We start from the raw sequence: 15,431 nt of genomic DNA, 5'->3' as shown, positions 1-15,431 counted from the left end.
CTTGGGCCTGAACTTTTTGTTCTTACTTTCACATTCCAGTGTATGATAATTAGATCAGCAGGCAATCTCAGCATCAATTGCCACCGGTAAAACAGGTGTGAATTTTGTGCGCAGTGTTGGCAGAACCTGCCAATTACTCGACCCGAAGAAAACAAAAAACAGCAGCTTTTGTATTTCTTTTGTCAACACCTGGAGTCCAATTTTTTTTTTAAACTGATTACTGTAACTACTTAACAGGGTGCCACAGTGGCACAGCTGGTAGAGCTGCTGCCTCACAGCGCCGGAGACCCGGGTTCGATCTTCACCTCGGGTGCTGTCTGTGTGAAGTTTGCACGTTCTCCCCGTGACTGCACGGGATTCCTCCCTGTACTCCAGTTTCCTCCCACATGCCAAAGATGCGTAGGTTAACTGGCGTCAGTACAAAACAATGCCCCTAGTGTATAGGGAATGGATGCAAAAGTGGGATAACGTGGAACAGGTGAGGGATGGGCGACGTGGTCTCCATGGGCCTGTTTCCATGCTGTATCTATAAACGTAACCCCTTTACATTGCATGAAGGCATACCTTGTTAACAAGGGTAAGGGGATTAGACTCACTGATGAGAGTGGCCCAAGAAAAGAGTGCATAACTCTTAATTAAGGGCGGCACGGTGGTGCAACAGTAGAGTTGCTGACTTACAGCGCCAGAGATCCGGGTTCAATCCTGACTATGGGAGCTGTCGGTACAGAGTTTGTACATTCTCCCCGTGACCTGTGTGAGTTTTCTCCGGTGGCTCCGATTTCCAAAGACGTGCAGGTTTGTGGGTTAATTGGCTTGGTTTAATTATAAATTGTCCCTAGCATGTGTAGGATAGTGTTGGTGTGCGGGGATCGGTGGTTGGCGTGGACCTAGTGGGCGGAAGGGCCTGTTTCCGCGCTGTATCTCTAAAGCAAACTAAACTAAAGCTCCAGGGGAAGCAGATTATAAAAGGAGCGAATGAACACTTACTGAGGCCCCTTCCAATTATGGGAGAATTGCACTTAATTATATCTCCAATATTTATTAGGCTGCATTTCCAAGCCCGGAAGTCTGACTTGGCTTGAATGCCATTGTGTTTAACTCTACAGTTTATGTGTTTTGATTGAATTGGTGCCCATCCAGAGGCCAGCCTAATTACTTCCCAGTCAGACACGGAAGGTTCACTGAGGCTACAACTCTTTTACTGCTTGTTGGCGTAGAGGTGCTGCATACAACTAGGTCTACAGGTAGGGGTCATTGTGATGGGATGGACGAGGCAGAGGCTCGGGCCAGGAATAATGATCAGTGAAAGGGTTAGGTGGACAGTCTGATACCCACAAATGGGCAGGGTGGCTGTTTCCATCGAAAGGGAAAGGGGTTAATTTGGAGGGTCTTGACTAAACTACGGGCGGCACGGTAGCGCAGCGGTAGAGTTGCTGCTTTACAGCGAATGCAGCGCCGGAGACTCAGGTTCGATCCTGACTACGGGTGCTGCACTGTAAGGAGTTTGTACGTTCTCCCCGTGACCTGCGTGGGTTTTCTCCGAGATCTTCGGTTTCCTCCCACACTCCAAAGACGTACAGGTATGTAGGTTAATTGGCTGGGTAAATGTAAACATTGTCCCTAGTGGGTGTAGGATAGTGTTAATGTACGGGGATCGCTGGGCGGCACGGACTTGGAGGGCCGAAAAGGCCTGTTTCCGGCTGTATATATATGATATGATGATGATAAACTCTGCTGCTCCTCTTCTCATACAAGCAGTGTTATAGAGTCATAGTCATACAGCGTGAAAACGGGCCATTCGTCCCAACTTGCCCACACCGACCGACATGTGCCATCTACACTAGTCCTCCCCCCCCCCCCCCCGCCTGGGTTTGGCCCATATCCCTCCAAACCTATCCTATCCTGTCTAAATGTTTCTTCAACTTTGCGATAGTCCCTGCCTCAACTACCTCCCCAGCAGCTCGTTCCATACACCCACCACCATTTGTGTGAAAACGTTACCCCTCAGGTTCCTATTAAATCTTTCCATCCTCACCTAAAACCCATGTCCTCTGGTTCTCGATTCCCCTACTCTGGGCAAGAGACTCTGTGCGTTCACCGTTTGACCTGTTTTTACAAAATGTTAAATGGTCAGCTCGACATAGATCACCACATCTACACCAAACCCAAACCTAACAGGAGTAGACGAGGGCATTCGATTCAATTTGAGATGCCAGCTACCAAGACAGATGTGTATAGCAATTCATTCTTCCCTCGCACAATTAAAGCATGGAATTGTCTTCATCCTACTAGAGTTACTCAACCAGCAGCAACTAAATTTAAGGCAGCTCTTCTTCTCCAAGACGCCCTTCTTGCTTACGTCCATACTCCGCCACCTCCAGTTTATATTCCATTTGGAATATTTTGAAGAACCAAGAACCTGATCTAGTCCTCTCATGATTTAGTGCACCTCTATAAGATCACCGCTCATCCTCATGCACTCTAAGGAATGGTCCTAGACTACTGCTCAGTGCTGGAGATCTCTTGCTGTCTTGTCTCCCCTCAGCCTGGAGCATTTGGGAGCCTGGGAGCATCAAAGCTAATTTGGAGATCAGATCTGAGACATACAGCCTGCTGAAAGTGTTCCAATGAATGCCTTTCTCCAGAGGCAAGTTGCACACCCATTGATTTCCGCCTTTGTTAAAACCAAAAGTGCAGGAGTTCAAAAGGAACGGGTTAAAAGTTGAAGTTCTTTAACATCCCATCCAAAGTAAACCCACCCATCTTTGCACGGTGGCACAGCAGCAGAGTTGCTGCCTTACAGCACCAGAGACCCAGGTTCGATCCCGACTACGGCCGCTGTCTGTACGCAGTTTGTACGTTCTCCGTGAGACTGCGTGGGTTTTCTCCAGATGCTCCAGTTTCTTCCCATATTCCACAGACCTGCAGGTTGGTGGGTTAAGTGGCTTCTGTAAATTGCCCCTGGTCTGTAGGATAGAATTAGTGCACGGGTGATCGCTGGTCGACTCGGACTCGGTGGGCTGAAGGGCCTGTTTCCACACTGCGTCTCTAAACTAAACTATATCTTTGAGCAGAGTGAATTCTCAATCTGGTGCTCTTGCATACATTTTTGTAAACATGTGAAAAGACTAATGTTCAGATTAGCTGCACATTTACCCTGTTTACAACAGTGTCGGGATTTGTGACCCAGTAGGTTGTAACTGAACCCCGTTACAGCAGGACTCAGTTTAATTACAGCTCAGTGTCAGAGAGAGTGCCGCCACATGAAGGAATTTGTCAACTTGCAGAACTTCAGTGGAATCAGTCCCTGGCCGTACTCACAGGCCTCTTGCATTATGCCGAGAGTAAATTATTAAAACTCACAGATTAGTTTGTTTCTTGGTTTAGTTTTAGTTTAGAGATACAGCGCGGAAACAGGCCTTTCGGCCCACCAAGTCCGCTCCGACCAGCGATCCCCACACACTGACGCTATCTGACGATAGGAAGTGGCGACGCTGTGCAGCAGCTGCGGCTCACCTGCAGTCCGTTTGTCTTTTGTGTTTTTTGTCTTAATTGTAGTGTTTAGATGTGATGTAGTTGTTTTTTGTGGTTGTGTACTATGTGTGGAGGTGGGGGGGGGGGACTGTAAAATTGTCTCTTCCGAACTGAGGCCCGATCTTTTTTTCTGCGTCATATCTCCGTTCCCGCTGTGGCCTACCATCGGCCAAACACCTGGAGCTGGCGGCCTCCAGCTGGGACCACCTGGGCTCTGGTTCACAGAGCCCGCGGACCGGACTTACCATCTGCGGAGCTGGCTGCCTTCGGAGGCTCCGGAGGCTTTGGCCGCAGGCCGCGGGCCGCGTGGATATCGGTAGCTCGCAGCCCCCTGGGTGGGGGCCGACATCGGGAGCTCCGGCAGCGGCAGCATCTTCGCCCGCCCCGAATCGCGGGGCTTGGGTCGGCCCGCCACGGACCTTTCACCATCCAGCGCGGCCTGGAATAGGCCGCGGGATTTTCTCCGCCCGGCGGGGGCTTCAATGTCGGGAGCCACGACGGCCCCGACGTCTGACTTGGCTTGAATGCCATTGTGTTTAACTCTACAGTTTATGTGTTTTGATTGAATTGGTGCCCATCCAGAGGCCAGCCTGATTAGTTCCCAGTCATACACGGAAGGTTCACTGAGGCTACAAATCTTTTACTGCTTGTTGGCGTAGAGGTGCTGCATACAACTAGGTCTACAGGTAGGGGTCATTGTGATGGGATGGACGAGGCAGAGGCTCGGGCCAGGAATAATGATCAGTGAAAGGGTTAGGTGGACAGTCTGATACCCACAAATGGGCGACGTGGCAACTTCAACAGCCTGACCGCGGGAGAAGACGGCAGGGGAAGAGAAAAGACATTCTGGCCTTCCATCACAGTGAGGAGGTGACTGGGGGAGACTCACTGTGATGGATGTTTCTTTTTTTTTGTTTTGTGTTGGTTTGTGATTGTGTGTGTTATTGCTTATTTTTATTGCTCTTATTGGTGGACTGTGGGTAACGGAATTTCGTCCAAAAGACCTGTTTTTTTGGATGACAATAAAGGTTATTCTGATTCTGATCCTACACACACTAGGAACAATTTACAATTATACCAATTAGCCTACAAACCTGTACGTCTTTGGAGAGTGAGAGGAAACCAGAGATCCCGTAGAAAACCGACGCAGGTCACGGGGAGAACGTACAAACTCCGTACGGATAACAACCCGTAATCAGGATCGAACCAGGTTCTCTGGTGCTGTGAGGCAGCAACTCTACTGCTGCGCCACCGTGCCGTACCGCCCTTGACACATTGTCATGTGTATTGAGGAACAGTGAAAGGCTACTGTACCTCGGTGCGCATACATGGGTTATGATGAGAAAACCATGCCGTGGGGGTGACATTTGCTTGCTGTGGTTTTGCCAGCAGAAGTGCACACAATGCTCCAAGTATGGGCGATGTTTGGTGCAGCTGTGAGTCTACAAGGAATGCCAGCTACATTCTGTGGGAGGATATCAATGACTAGCAGCATGTGTCAGATACTCACTCCCCTTTGCTCAGATAATGGCGTCACTGGAATTCTCTGATTCAATTATTCCCTTGTACCTAACAGCAGCCAGACATTACCATGTACTTATTGATTGTCCTTTCCTTAATAAATTAAATCAATTGCCTTCTCTAAACCATGCTCGCAGCCATGTAACAATGATCCTATAGAGAATGCACATGATATTCACATTGCTGCAAGCAGTCTGATACGATCTCTGTAGGATGTGAAGATATCTGTCTCTGTTTTCATGCTGCTTCAACAGCATGCTTGTTAAATTTAGACAAAATGGAAATAATCCTCGCCTACGAACGGTTCTGATTTGGTTTCAGTTCACAGAATGACGCAGAGCAAGAGTACTGGGGACAAAAGAGCTGCAATCAGAACAAGATGGATGCTGCAAGCTGGGCATGTTTGATTATAGTTGGGATAAACGCAGCTCAAGTGCTCCCACATTTATCATTGCAGCCTGGCATCTCCAATGGACACCAACTGATTGTCGTAGTCTAGGTGCCGGGATCACTCTTGAACATTAAGTTGACAACAGACTTCCCCGTTCTTGCCAAACATTAAGGTGGATAAGTTCCCAGGGCCTGGTGGACGCTCTTCCAGGATAACAAAGGAAACATGTGAGGCCATTACTGGGCCTGAACAGAGGTTCTTGTATCCTCTTTAACCAGAGGTCTTTACAAAGCAAATGTGGCTCCTTTGTTCAACAAGGGCTACAGGGACAAACCAGGAAATTATAGGCCTGTGATCCTTACATCAGTGGTGAGAAATTATTGGAGAAGATTCTTGAGTGCAGGATTTATTTGCATTTGGAAAAGTATGGCCTTATCAGAGAAAGTCAGCGTGGTGTTGTGCAGGAGAGGTCCTGTTTGACAAATTGGGTTTTGTGAGGAAGATGGTTGACAAGGGGAGGGCAGTGGATGCCCTCACTTTAGACTTTAGAGATACAGAGATACAATGCAGAAACAGGCCCTTCTGCCCACCGAGTCCACGACAACCAGCGATCACCCCTTACACCAGCACTGTCCTACACACTAGGGCCAATTTTACAACTTTACCGAAGCCAATTAACCTCCAAACCTGTACGTCTTTGGAGTGTGGGAAGAAACCGGAGCTTCCTGGAGAAAACCCACGCAGGTCATGGGGAGAACGTACGGACTCTGTACAGACAGCATCTGTAGTCAGGATGGAACCCGGGTCTCTGGTGTGTAAGGCAGCAACTCTACCGCTGTGCCACTGTGCCATCACATTGGATCCATGGTGAATTGGTAAATTGGGTCCAAAATTGGCTTGCTCATTGAAGACAAGGTAGTAGTAGTAGTGCTTTTTCTGACTGTAGGTCTTGACCACTGTGAACCACAGGGATCAGTGCTGTGATCTCTGTTCTGTATTATATACATTAATGAAAACGTAGGTAGTCAGATTAGTAAGTTTGCAGAAGAATGAAAATTGATGAAGTTGTGCACAGTGAGGAAAGTTATGAAAGGATGCAACTGGAAATTTGGATGGCCATTATCAGATAGAGTTTAATCTGGACAAGTGCAAGGCAAAACATTTTGGGAGGTTAAAGCAACTGGAAAGTTTACAGTAAAAGGAATGGAAGGAATGGGTGACTTTTCGGCAGGAAGCTGAGGAGCATTGATGCAGGAGGGATCTTGGAGGCCAAGTCCAGTGCTTGCTAAAAATGGCAAAACAAGAGGATAGATGGTAAAAAAAAAAGGCATAAGGCATGCTTGCCTTCATCAGTCAAGGTATTGAGCATAAAAGTTGGGAAGTCATGCTATAGCAGTATAACCATTTTTGCTGAGACCATATTTGGAGTTTTGTGTGTGGTATTTGTTTGCCACATTATAGGATGCTATATCCTACAGAGATGAAACTGTGCTGACCGGTCACTCCAATGTTTTTTTTTACAGATCGGACGTTAGTACCAAAATAGACGGAAAACCGAAGAAGCCCCAGAGAGGCACAGAGCTGCCGTCCGTCAGATTGGGTAAGGCGGTGACAACCTCTTGAATGGCAAGTACAAGCCGCTTAATGCTGGGGAGCAAGGAGTGAGATTATTCCCAATCCCAGATCCCACCCTCAGAAGCAGGGCTGAGATGTCCCCACAGCCCACAGCCAGGTAAAGAATGTAACCCAAGTAAATTACAGTGATCGCATAGAGAGAGATCGTCTACACATGTCTGCAGGTGTAGCCATGGGCACATGTATGGGCCCCTGCTACACCTATTATTTTTAATATGTAGGAAGGAACTGCAGATGCTGGTTTAAACTAAAGACAGACACAAAATGCTGGAGTAACTCAGCGGGGCAGGCAGCATCCCTGGAGAGAAGGAATGGGTGACGTTTCGGCGCGAGACCCTTCTTCAGACTGTCCCGCTGAGTTACTCCAGCATTTTGTGTCTACCTATTTTTTCAATGGATGCGTGGAACAGTGTTTGTTGCAAACCCTCTCTGGCACCCTCCACAACTCTTCCTCCTCTACCTCAATGCTGTACCAGTGCTGTTTCCTGCAGTCCTACTGAACTTTATCACCTTTGCCACCAACGTCCACCCTGCCCCCAAATTCACCTGGACTATCTCTGACACTTCTCTTCCTTTTCTCACTCTCCCAGTCTTTATCTCAGGGGACAGACTTGCCACTGAAATGTTTGTTCTAAACCCAGTGGCTCCCACAGCTACCTTGAGCGCTACTCCTCCACCCTGCCTCCCCGTGAGGAAGCCATCCATTTTCCTCACTTTCTCTGTCTCCACCACATGGGTCTGGAGCTGAGGTTTTCTACACTCGGACTTCTGAAATGTCCTTTTCCCAGAATGATGGTTTCTCTGCCACAGTGGATGGAGCATTCACGTACATTTACTCCATTTCCTGTACGTCCGTTCTCACCTCCCCCTCTCCCTGGACCGAGCAGAGGCAGATTTCCCCTGCTCCCCACCTTTCATCTAACATATCATTCTTCGCTATTTACACCAAATCCAACCAATCCCATCATCAGTCACATCTTCTCCTCTCCCCACCTTCTTGCTTCCCACAGGGACCACTATACCTGTGACCGCAGGTTTCACTCGTCCCTCCCATCCGCCCCTCTTGTCCCTCCCCATCCGCCCCTCTCGTCCCCTTGCACCTTCCCCATCGAAGGTACGACTCTTGTCCCCCTACCTCTTCCTTCGCTACCATCCAGGGATCTAAGCAGCCCTTCCAGGTCAGGCAGAGATTCTTGTGCATCACCTCCAATCTGGTCTATTGCATGAGATGCTCATGATATGTCCTCTTTATGAGCAAGACCATTTGTAATGGCCATTCTCAACTTCAGGTTGCAGGTCAGTTTAGCTCACCTCCCCATTCCCACTCGACCTGTCAATCCTCAGCCTTCTCCACTGCCACTGTGAGGCCAAACGCAAACTAGAAGAATAATAGTTCACATCCCACTTAGGTAGCTTAAAACCCAAAAGTACAGACCTTGAATATTCCAAGTTCAGGCAACCCACAGCTCTTGTGCTCCTTTCCCACTCCCACCAGTCCACCCAAGGTCTCTCTCCCTTTGTTCCCCCTTACCATCCACCCCTATCCCCATCTGTCTCCATCTGCCAACCACCCCCCTTCCCCCCCCTTACCTGGTTCCATCTATCATCTCCAAACTCTGTCCTATCTCCCCTGCATACCGGCCATCTTTCTTTCGCCCTCCATTACCAAGTCATAATGTAGGCTTTCAACCCAAAACATCAACACTTATCCTTTGCCTCCACAGATGCTGCTTGATCCACTGAGTTCTTTAGGCAGTTTAATTTTTGCTCTCAATTCTAGCATCTGTGGCATTCCAGTGGCATCACGGGGAGAGCGGATGGTCAAGAACACTTTTGGCACATTGGCCTTCATCAGTCAGTGTATTAAGTAGAGTAGTTGGGAAGTTATGCTACAATTGTACAATACATTGGTGAGGCCTCATTTGGAGTATTGTTTTCAGTTTTGGTGACGTTTCCAGTTTCCAGTTTTGGAAAGACGTTATGCTGGAAAGGGTGCAGAGAATATTTATGAGGATGTGACCAGACTCAAGGGCATGACCTTAAGGGAGAGGTTGAACAGGCTAGAATTTTATTTCTTGGAGTGCAGAAGCACGAGGAGTGATCTTATAGAGGTGTGTAAGATCATGAGGGGAACAGATAGGGTAAATGCACACTTTTACACAGAGTAGGGGAATCTAGAACCAGAGGGCATAGGTTTAAGGTGAGAGGGAACAAATGTAATAGGGAACAAATGTAATAGGAGCCTGAGGGGCAACATTTTCACTCAACGGGTGGTGGGTATGTGGAACGAGCTGCCAGAGGTAATTGTGGAAGTACTATAACCACATTTAACAGACATTCAGACCGGTATATGGATAGGAAAAGTATAGAAAGATATAGGCCAAATGCAGGCAGGTGGGGCTATGGTAGAAGGGGCATCTGGGTCACACGGGCAAGTGGGCCTGCTTCCATGCTGCATGACTCTTATAACTATCTATAGACTCTTGACTGTTGAAGATAAATGACCTCAAGTGCAAGAAAGAAAAGCTTGCATTTAGACTGTGCCCTTCAGAAAGCTCCCCCAACCTAATCTCATGGGAAGCAGGTGATCTGCTCATTAACCCATTGATGGTTTTTCGGAGCCTGTGGTTGCATACTGACTGTCTGGTTTCACCAAATGCCGACAGCGACCACGTTTGAAAAACGGTTAATTTGCTGGGAAGCATTTGGGACATTCTGAGCCATTCCTTTCGCTGCCAACAAAGTGTCGCTGTTGTAAGAGCGGACATTGTTGTTCAGTTTGTAGTTTTCGAGCATTGTGTTACAGTGAACATGACACTTTAATATTTTTAATCCATTACGTCTGGCACACTCTGAGCTGGCACTGGACAGGGGGTGATTAGTTCTACAGAACATACAAAGCTCTCCTTGGCTGTCAACATGAAACCGTGAAGATAATCAGTGAACACCAAGACCTAATCTGTGGTCAAGTTTCAGCGTGTCAGCATCCCAGCTCCGAGACCCTGCATCGTTTCCTTGTTATCGTAACAGCGAAACAACCCCTGTGGTTTAGGGTTATTAAATAACCTCTCCTTTTGAAAACCGCACCGGGCCCACCTGTTGTGTAATGTAATGTCAATCCCAATGTTAGATGTCATTAAAATCTCAGAGGACACTGTGCTGTGTGCACGGTGCAAGGCGGGTCTCCATTGTCTACTAGCAACCTCTTGAACATTCTGACCACAGGTCGCAGTTCGTGAAGACTGAAATTAGTTTAATGGTTCCGAGCAGAGTCTCATCACACTGTCAGGTCTCTGCGGTCTGTTCACGTCCAATCCAGAGACTTTGGCACAAAACCAGGCTGGCATCCTGAGTGCTGAGGTCAGTCTGAAGAAGGGTCTCGACCCGAAACGTCACCCATTCCTTCTCTCCCGAGATGCTGCCTGAGCTGCTGAGTTACTCCAGCATTTTGTGAATAAATACCTTCGATTTGTACCAGCAACTGCAGTTATCTTCTTATACTATCCTGAGTGCTACTCAGTCGGAGGGGATATGCATCAGAAGAGTGGCACGGTGGCGCAGCGGTAGAGCTGCTGTCTTACAGCGCCAGAGACCCAGGTGCCATCCTGACTCTGGATGCTTGTCTGCATGGAGTTTGTACGTTCTCCCCGTGACCTGCGTGGGTTTTCTCCGGGTGCTCTGGTTTCCTCCAACACTCCAAATATATACAGGTCTGTAGGTTAATTGGCTTCTATTAATTATAAATTGTCCCTAGTGTGTAGGATAGTGCTAGTGTACTGGGTGATCGCTGGTTGGCGTGGACTCAGTGGGCCGAAGGGCCTGTTTCCATGCTGTATGTATAAAGTCTAAAGTCTAAAGCCATTCAGCCAAGCTGCTGTACAGCCTTATCCCTGGACATCGCAGATCCCCCGTGCTGCCTTGAAGAGCAGGGCTATTAATTCTGGAGTCCTACCCAATATTTATTCTCCACCCAGCATCCCAATACCTGATTACCCGATCATTATGTGTAAGAAGGAACTGCAGATGCTGGTTTGCACCGAAGATAGACGCAAAATGCTGGAGTAACTCAGGCGGGTCAGGCAGCATCTCCCACAGTTACACCAGCGTTTTGTGTCGACCTGATCATTATTCCTTGGGTGTTTTGTGCCAGTTTGCCAGCTGTGGTTCTGACTTTCCAACAAGGACTACAATTCAAAAGTAGTTCATTGGCTGTAAAGGGCCTGGGATGTCACTAGGTCATGAAAAATTCCACAGAAATGGGCGATCCATCGAGCTTACTGCTGGGCTGCTGTTTTCTTATAATCTCCATTTTCCTCTTTCACTGTATTATGTGTCCAAAGACAAAGATAACACAACCTTCTACAATTTTGATTCAGCTGTATAAATATTTTTACAATGGAGGAACACACACACACACACACACACACTGTGATTTGTCTGATTCATCCCAAGATTAATATTATGCTTCATCTGGAGACATTCCTGCCGCCCTAGAACTTGTCAGCTGCTGTTGGAGCGTGGGCATCCGCAGCCTTTCACTGACCAGCCCAACTCCAACTCGTCATTCCCCAAACTCTGCTCACAAGGCATCTTTGTTCCCTGAAGAAGGGTCTGAGGGAAGGCGTCAGAGTCGGAAGAAGGGTCCCGACCCGAAACGTCACCTATCCATGTTCTCCAGAGATGCTGCCAGACCCGCTGAGTTACTCCAGCTCTTTTGTGTAAACCAGCGTCTGCAGTTCCTTGTTTCTAGGTTCTAGGGATCTTAGTTTCATTGTCTGGGGTCACTGCAGGCACTGAGGGAAGGTGAGGCACTAATTAATTGTGGAGGAGTGGGGTCCAGCGTGTATACAACCCAAGGTGAGTGCGGTCCTGATCTCTTTCCAACAACACTGCTCAGTCACACACTAGGCTCACAGGAGAGAGATCAGGAGTTGCCAGCTGGTTCATTTTGGTAGGGTTAGGTAGGGTTAGGTAGGGTTAGGCAGGGTAAGGTAGGGTTAGGTAGGGTAAGGTAGGGTTAGGTAGGGTTAGGTAGGGTTAGGCAGGGTTAGGTAGGGTTAGGTAGGGTTCTGGCTTAGGTAGGGTTAGGTAGGGTTAGGCAGGGTTAGGTAGGGTTAGGCAGGGTTAGGTAGGGTGAGGTAGGGTTCTGGCTTCGGTAGGGTTGTAGCGTCCCCAATAGCATCATGGCATACGCGGAAAGTGTGAAAAAGGGTCTCGAACCGAAATGTCACCGACTCCTTTTCTCCAGAGATGCTGTCTGACCCGCTCGTTACTCTAGCTTTTTGTGTCTATCTTCGGGGAAAGTGAAGCTGGGATCTGTATGCCCCGATTCCACACCTGGTAGCGTGTTAACCTCCCAAGCCACCAACAGAGCATGCTTACTATTGGACTGATAAACAGCCTCATGTTGTGAAGAGATTATGGGCAGCACAGTGGCCCAGCGGTAGAGTTGCTGCCTTACAGCACCAGGGACCCGGGTTCGATCCTAACCACAGGTACTGTCTTTACGGAGTTTGTACGTTCTCCCTGTGTCCTCGTGGGGTTTCCCTGGGTGCTTCCGTTTCTTCCCACACTCCAAAGACGTGCAGGTTTGTAGGTTAAGTGCCTTTGGTAAAGATTGTAAACTGTTCCTTGTGTGTGTGTGTAAGATGGTGCTAGTGTACGGGGTGATCACTGGTCGGCGTGGACTCGGCGGGCCAAAGGCCCTGTTTCCACGCTGTACGTCTAAGCTAAACTAAACTAAAGGTTCTGTGACGTACAAGTCTGTGGCTGAAACCTTCCTACTAGGAACAGGAATCGGCATCAAAATATGGGACTGCTTGTGTCAGACCACACAAAGATGGCACAGGAGCCCCTGGCAATAGTCGTGAAGCTCAGGCCTGGCTCAGTGCTTGAACTTCAGGGAAAATGGGGAGAAATGAAAAATAAAGCAGAAAAATGTTAAATCAGTGCACCTCTGATTTCAGGCGAATATGTGATCATGGTGAAGGATATGACGAGCCCGCCTTTCCTGGGTCGCACGCTTCCACCCGCTTTCAAGCGACTGAAGGTCGTACCACCGAAACCGAGCAAAAAGGGTGCCAGAAAGGAGCCTCACAAAGTCCTTAACAAGTAGGCATGCCACTGAAGAACCCCCGCGTGTGTCCGGAGCACCTTTGGGTTATTTTCAGCCCACACCCACCCACCCACCCACCACCACTTCCTCTGATGTGTCTCCCATCTTGCAACTTGCTTTCTCCACACCCCTGCTCCCCGTCACCATCACCCGGCACGGGCAGCGTGCGACACTACACCACGTCGAACTCTCCCAGTCAGCCGGCAGAGAATCGCAATCCATTCATCTGGGTCAGGGTTGAGTCCAGTCCTGAGAAGTGAAAGGGAATGTGTTAAACCACAGTAAACACCCTGTCCCAAAATAGTCCCGTCTATAAATGGGAGCAAGAACAGAGACAGGAAAGTCCCAGTTCAGAGCGGAGGTGTCACTTCAGAACAGAATTGTACTAGAACGGAGTGCAAGCTTTAATAATATTCTACTTCATACCTTCTAATATGTCATTGTTCGGATTTCTTTTTGATAAACAGGCATTTAAATATTTCCACTTCCCATCGAGCTCCAAAAGCCCCAGTTGCTTTAGCTGCAGCTGTTGCTGAGAAAAGCTTTCTGTCTCATTCAGACTTTGGTATTTCTGAAGCAAAACAGGATGGAAGAAAGATAAAGCAATTTGTGTTTTGTCTCTGAAGTTTGATAATCTATTTACGGTGGCCGGTGTGACCGTGCCGGTGTCTAACCTCGCCCCGTCGGCTGGCTTGTAAAACACGTTCAGTCCCTGCACTGTGCCTGGGGAACTGCTTTCAGGGGCACCTCCAGTTGTCTCAATGGTCCAAGCAAGGATGAACTCCACCACTCTTTCATCATCCAGCCACAGTGGATGGCTGAGGACAGAGGCAACTTCGGATGTGACCCATCTTGAGTGAGGGGCATTCACACTGTACCGACCCCCTTCACTGGTGAAAGGTGCAGGGTTAGGGGGAGGAAGCAGGTCATTGGCACCCACTGTGAAAACACTTACAAAATGTTAGTGCAAACACAATGACGATATACCGGATAAAGTGAAGAAAGCGCAGCAGTAGAGCTGCTGCCTTACCGCGCCAGAGACCCAGGTTCAATCCTAACCACGGGTGCTGTCCGTACGGAGTTTGTACGTTTTCCCTTGACCGTGTGGGTTCCCTCCGGTTTCCTCCCACATTCCAAAGACGGCAGATTTGCAGGTCAATTGGCTTTGGTAAAATTGTGAATTGTGCATAGTGTGTGGGATAATGCTAGCGCCAAGGGTGATCACTGGTCAGCATGGACTCGCTGGGCCGAAGGGCCTGTTTCCACACTATCTCTAAACTAAACCAAAACTAAACCAAAGCTGGGGAGAATGATAGGAATGATGAGGGTGCTGCATTTCTTGTAATAGATGGATTGTGGCAGGCCTGGAATGTGGAGGGCTCCCACTAGGCCTTCCTTGGCACCTGCTGCCTGAATGCCTCTGGTGTTTCTCCAACCTTCAACTTTCACTCTCCCTTTTTTTGGAATAATTTCTCCCCTTCCTAAAGTTTCTTCCAGCACCTTCTATAGTTGTGATTTATCAACAGGTTGATCCAAATGTCCCTCTGTTCTCAGTCAGTGCTTTGGCCTAGTGAACAACCATTTGGTGATCACTTTGGCCAGTGATCAACCTTTTCAAACCAGCTTGTCAGGCTGCAACTCCCTCCCTCCCTCATCCCACGGCCACCAATCCCGCTCCCAATCACGCCCTCTGGGCCCATCGTAGTGATATTTACTCCCACTTGTGTGATTTGCCATTGCTTTGTTAGCCAAACATGTTCGACAATCTAATTTAACTCTCGATCTCTCTCCCTCTCTGTTGTCTTTCTTTGGTGTTGATTAAATAAAGTGCCCACTTCTGAAGTACGTTTGTTGTATTAAACTTGCTCTGCCTGGATACCACGCAAAACAAAGTATTTCACTGAATCTTGGTACAGCAAAAATAAACCAATACCAACCCAAAGAATGGTGAAATACAGATAATTTGGGAATGAGGGTCCAAGCTGATTCTTGAGCTACAGTCTCATCTCCCCAGTTACTCCCCTTTGTTGAGTTATCAGTAGCCTAAAGTTGAGATGAGTATAGGAGCAAAGACGTCCTTCTGCAGTTGTACAGGGCCCTAGTGAGACCGCACCTGGAGTACTGTGTGCAGTTTTGGTCTCCAAATTTGAGGAAGGATATTCTTGCTATTGAGGGCGTGCAGCATAGGTTTACTAGGTTAATTCCCGGAATGGCGGGACTGTCATATGTTGAAAG

At 48.2% G+C, this 15,431-nt stretch overlaps 1 protein-coding gene across 3 annotated transcripts in view; it reads left to right on the top strand.

The window, feature by feature from the left end:
- LOC144607995 (MORN repeat-containing protein 1-like) overlaps window positions 1–15,033 on the top strand; it is a 167,709-nt gene extending 152,676 nt beyond the window's left edge. For 2 of the 3 annotated variants that reach the window (XM_078425198.1, XM_078425199.1), the window contains 2 exons: window positions 6,970–7,046; window positions 13,048–15,033. In XM_078425198.1, the coding sequence (XP_078281324.1) occupies window positions 6,970–7,046; window positions 13,048–13,196 (226 nt within the window). In that variant the 3' untranslated portion in view covers window positions 13,197–15,033. The remainder of the gene's footprint in view (window positions 1–6,969; window positions 7,047–13,047) is intronic. The other variant, XR_013549161.1, reaches the window with a different exon arrangement.
- The last annotated feature ends 398 nt before the right edge of the window (window positions 15,034–15,431 follow it).

This window comes from Rhinoraja longicauda, chromosome 30 (assembly GCF_053455715.1).
Source record: "Rhinoraja longicauda isolate Sanriku21f chromosome 30, sRhiLon1.1, whole genome shotgun sequence".
Classification (NCBI taxonomy): Eukaryota; Metazoa; Chordata; class Chondrichthyes; order Rajiformes; family Arhynchobatidae; genus Rhinoraja; species Rhinoraja longicauda.
This window is presented reverse-complemented; position numbering and strand designations above follow the sequence as displayed.